This window comes from Gavialis gangeticus, unplaced genomic scaffold, assembly GCF_001723915.1.
Source record: "Gavialis gangeticus isolate Ggan-Ray unplaced genomic scaffold, GavGan_comp1, whole genome shotgun sequence".
Classification (NCBI taxonomy): domain Eukaryota; kingdom Metazoa; phylum Chordata; order Crocodylia; family Gavialidae; genus Gavialis; species Gavialis gangeticus.
The window spans coordinates 24085363-24091781 of record NW_017729006.1 but is presented as its reverse complement, the minus strand read 5'-3'; the positions used below and the strand labels follow the sequence as shown (position 1 = coordinate 24091781).

General features: G+C 44.9%; 1 protein-coding gene across 6 annotated transcripts in view; it reads right to left on the bottom strand.

Annotated features, from left to right (window-relative positions):
• The window catches only part of GOLGA4 (golgin A4), an 89828-nt gene that overhangs the window by 26810 nt on the left and 56599 nt on the right, over positions 1 to 6419 (bottom strand). For all 6 annotated transcript variants that reach the window (XR_002095962.1, XM_019508991.1, XM_019508994.1 and 3 more), the window contains exon 17: positions 5035 to 5148. Coding sequence is in view for 5 of the 6 variants with exons in the window: in XM_019508991.1 (XP_019364536.1) it covers positions 5035 to 5148 (114 nt within the window). In the remaining variant the exon portion in view is untranslated. The remainder of the gene's footprint in view (positions 1 to 5034; positions 5149 to 6419) is intronic.

Sequence of the window (6419 nt, the reverse complement as noted above, 5' to 3'; positions counted from 1 at the left end):
AGAGAGAGAACACGAACCAGGCACACACACACGCACACAGAACCACATGCACAAAAACACAGAGAACCAGAACAGACACTCACACACATCCAGAACCAGACATAGGTGCACACACAGATGCACAGAACCAGAGGCAGACAAACATACAGAACCAGATGCATGAGTGCACAGAGCTAGGCTGCTGGGCCACCGGACAAAGTCCAACCCAACAATGTCCTGGGCCTGCCAGAGCCCCTGTGCTTCCCTGGGGAACCAGCTCCCGGGCTGCAGCGCGGCCAGCTGGGGCCCCAACCCAGAGCCTGCCCATCAGCCCAACCACCCACCCACTCCACACAGCTAAGCCTGCAAAGGTGCAGCACTCCTGGCAAGGGGCAGCGCCAGCCTCATCCCACTAGGTGGGCTGGGCCAGTGCTGGGCTTGGAGTGGGTGGGAATCAGGCCAGCTCAGCTGCAAGCTATGTGCAGGCAGCCCAGGCTCTGTAACTGGCACCAGCTACCCAGAGCTGGGGCTGGCTGCAGCCGAGAGTCTGCAAACAGCCGCACACATGCCTCAGAGCAGCTGAGGCAGCACAACCCCGGCTTTTCTCCTGTTGCTGGCACAGAGCTGATGACTGGGCACCAGAGCCCAGAGAATCTGCTTGTAGCCAGCCTGGGTTCTGGGCTGCTGCAGCAAACAGGCTGCAAACAGCTGTGCCAGGCTCCGGCATCAGCTCTGTACTGGCGCACGCATGTGCACCTTGGAGTGGGCAGTGGGAGACGCCTGAGGCAGCGCAAGCCCAGTCTCTCCCCCGCTGCTGGCACAGAGGTGATGGTAGGGCTCCAGAGCCTGGCGCAATTGTTTATAGCAAGCCTGGGCTCTGGGCAGCTGCAGCAAGCAGTGGGCAGGCTGCAAACAGCTATGCCAGGCTCCACAGCTCTGGCATCAGCTCCATGCTGGCAGTGACTGAGCATGTATCTCGGAATGGACAGCAGGAGGGCTGCGCTGCTTCAGGGCCAAGCCCTATCCCCGCTGTCCGCTCCAAGGTGCACATGCGGTTACCGCCAGCATGGAGCTGTGGAGCCCACCATCACCTCTGTGCTGGCAGCAGGGGAGAAACCGGGCTTGCGCTGCCTCAGGCCCCTTCCACCGCCTGCTCCAAGGCATGCATGCACACAGAGCTGATGCCGGAGCCCAGCGCAGCTGTTTGCAGCCTGTTTGCTCCACCCAGCCCATGGCTCTGGGTAGCTGCTGCCAACTACAGAGTCCAGGCTGCTTGCAGCTTCCCAGCGCTGCTTGCAGCTTCCCAGCCGCCTGCTGGGAGCAGCCTGGGCTCCGTGGTTGGCAGCAGCTACCCAGAGCCGGGGCTGGTGGTGGCATGCCAAGCAAAATGGCCTCACATGACATGTTCGGCACGCATGTCGGGGGTTGCCGACCCCTGACCTAGCACATCCTTCATTATCTGAATGACAACATTGCTTTTATTTGCTAACCTGTAAATAGCAAAATTTAAAGGTTGGTCCTGCTGACTCTGTGCTTTCTTTTTAAGCTTTACTTAATACATTACTGCATCTCTACTTCTAAATTTGCTACAGCATTGCAACTTGTAAGTCTTAGTACTTTATAATGTTCTCTTTTAAATTTTACTGAACTGTAACTGTACTCATAAAAGTGGACAACCTGTAACTACATTAACCTGTTCCAATGAATTCAGTTAAAATAGCTTTTCAACAGCTGCTTTTCAAAAGAGTTCAGATAACCCACAGATCTTCTGTATAATCACCAATTCATAACTGGTCAACCTAGTAAAATTAGTTTTAACTAATAGTTTTTAAAACCAAAGACTACAAATCAGTTTTATTTTCAACTCCATAGGGAAAAAGCAGCAAAAAAAAGAACAAAATGGAAAATAAAAATAAAGACAAGAATAAAAAACAGCACACGAAGATTCAGTTTTAAGTTGGTAAAATATGCATCACTGTAATTTGCATCACTGCATCGTGGTAATTTAAGATGGAAAAGTCTACTAAAATTTTCATGAATGTGTACACATTCACCTAAAGGTATGCAAGTGCATGAGGTCCACAGGCTTTGTATAGTTTTTTTAACCCAGTCCTGTAATATTGGAAAAGGTCCACTGCTGTATTAGATAACAGGGAAGTTCCAAGCAAAACTACCCACAAATGGAAAGGGTTATGTAAAAAAAAAAAAAAAAAAAAGAGAGAAAAGAGGAAGAATGGTAAAAACAAGCAAACAACTCTTAAGTCTTAAGGAAAAATAAATAGATCGTGAAGCATATTAGTTCAATTTAATCCCTACACATTTGCAGTCAAGTGGAGCTCCACTTATACAAAAAACAAAGGGAAGGTGTTACAAGTATCTTTAAAATGACCCTTAAAATGGAAAAAAAATAGTCAGTGATTTTAGAATGTCCTCAAGTTAATCTGAATAGATAATCAAGAGCTAACTGCGCAGACAACTTATGCAATGAAGGCTCAGTCTCAAAAGACTAAACACTTCTGAAACTGAACAAATATACACCAATGCATATGTATGGAAATGAGTATATGGAGTCATATGAGGAAGATGAAAATCTTAATCATGGTAGATGTCTGCTGGCATTTTTAAAGGAGCCAAATGTAGTTTTGTGCCTGGTTCCTACTGAAATTTGAAAGGCTTTTTCAGGTTCCTTTAAAAATCCCACTGTTACTCTGCAAGTGTTTACAACTTAGATGCAATAATTGTATTTAAGTAGATAATATAAAACAGGCCTTCCTCCCTATTCCTGGTGAAAAGTACACATTGCTATTTTTAAACAAAGCTATTTACCAGCAACTGGAGTTCTCTCAATTGGTATATTTCCTCCACAGATGGAACAACTCCTTTGAGTTTCTCCTAAGTCTGCCATGGAAACTCCAAGGAGTGAGGAACTGTGCAGGAGATTCCAAAGACAGAGAAAATTAGTTGTTTACAGTGTTGTCCTTTTCTTTAAATTCTAAGCAGTACTGCCAACTCATGATTTTTATCATTATTCTTAAAGTCTACACTTCATGAACGTGAAAAACTGAGCTCTTTCATGTATGTTATATTATATTACATACTATATTATATATGTATGTATATAAGAGCTCAATTTTTCACATTCCCGAAGCATGGATTTTAAGAACAATGCCAAAAATCATGAGAGTTGGCAACACTAAGTGAATTTCTTATTGCTTTGAGGCAGATCATTCGCAACATGCAAATACTTTACATCTCTTTCCTATCACTACACTTCCATGGAGTGTTAAGACATGTTAAAAACAACTGAGGGCACACAGATTTGATATAATCCTTATGTTCTCCCAGTAAACACAAACACCACCCACTGAGCAAGATTTAATCACCATGTCTATTTGTAGAAAGTTCACCTAACCTTAAAAGCACATGAACAATTTACTGTGGGATAAAAAAAGGAGGTAGAACTGTACGTCATCAGTTGTTTTGCAGTTACTCGCTGCTACACACATCCAAGTCATCCCACAGAATTTTCCCAGATTTATTTTCTTGGTAGAAAAAACTTCAGACACACCTGCATAGACATTTGAATGCTGTGCCTGAAGAGCAGAAAGTCTGCAGCGCTGAGGCAGCACAGCAAGGGCACCCCTGTGCAAACATTTCACCGTGCTCTGCAGTCTCCCTCAATCTGCCATGAGACAAAATGACAGCAGGACATAGGACAAGTCTGACTGGCTAACCCAGACTGTTAAAAGTCAGCCTCTGTCCACCTGCAGCACAATGTGCGATTGTGAAGGGAGCATGTTCTGCGAGCAAAACACTGTCTTCTGCAGGTGGAGATGCAAGCAGGAGCAAAGCACCCCGAGATGCTGGAGGACTATGGTGCAGCTTCTCTCAGAAGAGAACACGTACAGACATTCACCCTCTCAGGAGAAACTCTCCTGGGAGCAATTTAACCCTGGCTGTTCCTGGGTTATTCTTCTATTAGACCAGCCACTTCTGTTCTGGGAGAAAAATCTAAACATTGCTACACTTGTGGTTTCTCCTGGAAGAGCAGCAATTCTTCCAGAAGAAAGCCAGTACCTATAAATGGCCACTGCCCATGCATATGCTCTTACCCTGAGGTAAGTGGGAGCTAAAACATGGAAGCTTAGTCCTCCAGGGAAAAATGGTACATTGTAATAGCTTATTATGATAGAATGTTTGCAGATAGACAGTTACCACGGAGCAGATGAGGTACAGTAAAGCCCCAGCACAAGTTTAATCCACAGTAAATTACTTACATGTCCATACCCTAAACCACTGGTTTACACGAGCTAGAGAAAAGAGTAGCTCTCTTTGAATTCTTTTGTTTCACGCCTCTGTTTTGGGGAGCTCTGAAGAGCATATGATAAAAGTAATACAGCACTTTATGTTGAGGCCTAATTTAGGGCTGTCCAAGTCAAGACCTTTTTTCTGCATTTCTTATATTCAGAACATATCTTTAACATCTCATAATATTTAGTATTGTCCAGTCAAGTTCAGAAAGCCTGATGTAACTCATACTGTCTGTCTGAAATGTCAAATACTTGTAACGCCTTCCATTAGTTCATAAGGAATATAAAAACAGTTCTGCAAGATGAAAAATGAAAATTGCCCTATCTATGGCTTTCCTATGTTTTCGTATTAAGTGTACTACTTATTTTAGTATTTTTAACAGCATCAAAATGTATTCATGGGTCTACTACAGCATGTAGACACCCTTCCTTGGATAATATGAATCCCTTTCTGTGCAAGATACAAAGATATTTTAACACCCCTTAACTACTGGAATTCCAAACTGAGTTATTTTGCATCTCTGCAATGTTTCCAGAAGGAAGCCAACATTTATGAAAAAAAGAAAGACAGACAGAAAGAAAAATAATTAGTTGGCAAGCTATTAAAAAAGGATCGAAGTAAATCTTGCAGATCCTACAACAAAACAGCCCCCTTCTTTCAAAGAACTCAGAACTGCACCCGAAAACCAGGGCATGTCTTATAACTAAACCTCACGACAATTAAACAACAATTGCATCAGCTCACTTCTTCATTGTTCCGATGCTCTTCATCTGCCAGTCTTCGTTTGTATTCCATCTGCAATTCTTCCAGTTGTGTTTGCAAATCATTTACTTTTGCTGTCATTTCTTCTTCTCGAGCCTTCAGAATTAAAAAAAAATATTAATTTTATTTGATGGACAGTTACATTTCTAAAACCATAAAACTTTAACTATACTAGACAAGAAGCATCTGGCAAAATATAGCGGTACTTCAAAGAAAGTTGATATTATTCAAGTCTAAATATGAAGCATGCACTAAAAGTGTAGGACTACTTATGCTATCTGACCATGAAAATATGAATGTGGAAGGAGGAATGAATATTCAAGAGGGCTTATCAGATAATATTAGCAAAGCTTCAGTTATCAATCTGGGAAAGCCAGAGACCATGCAAGATTTAGTTGTTACTATAAATTTTTAACTGGCTTTAAAAACAGCATTCAAGTGTTGTTTAGTAGGGCTGTACAAAACACCACTGTTTCGTTTCGACATCCTTTTCGAAGGGACAATGTTTCGTTTCAAAGCACTGTCCCGTTTCATTTCGTCAAAACTGTTTCGCTGTTTCAACGCATTCCGATGCATCGCCCATAGGCTATAATGGGGAATCATGAAAATACCCATGTCATTTCTTGCCTGATTTGGATGACAAATTGCAGGGATGGTAGCCCCTTTTGAGGGCATGAAGCCTGCTGAGTTTCAAGGAGATAGGTGCAGGGGTTTCTCGGACACTACATCTCAAAACTTCAAACAGCAAAAAACTTGTGACACTTGCCAGCAGCCTCCTGTCCACCAGCATAGATCCAGGGGCCTACACCCCCTGGAGGGCTGCGCCAGATGACAGGAGGCTACTGCTGCTGCCTAGGACCAGCGCTGGGTGCAGCTGGCACCCAGCACCAGGGAAGATTAATGCTGCCGCTGGCCCCAGGCACCAGCAGTAGCCTCTTGTCATCCAGCCCGGTGGCAGGAGACAGGGGAGAGCCAGGGATGCACTCCAAGCGGCTCTGCAGCCCTATGGAGCTCAGCCTAGTAGTGGAGCACAGCCCTGGCTCTGTCTGCCTCCCACCACCAGGCTGGGAGCTCCATAGGGCTGCAGAGCCGCTTGGAGTGCATCCCTGGCTCTCCCCTGTCTCCTGCCACCGGGCTGGATGACAAGAGGCTACTGCTGGTGCCTGGGGCCAGCGGCAGCATTAATCTTCCCTGGTGCTGGGTGCCAGCTGCACCCAGCGCTGGTCCTAGGCAGCAGCAGTAGCCTCCTGTCATCTGGCGCAGCCCTCCAGGGGGTGTAGGCCCCTGGATCTATGCTGGTGGACAGGAGGCTGCTGGCAAGTGTCACAAGTTTTTTGCTGTTTGAAGTTTTGAGATGTAGTGTCCGA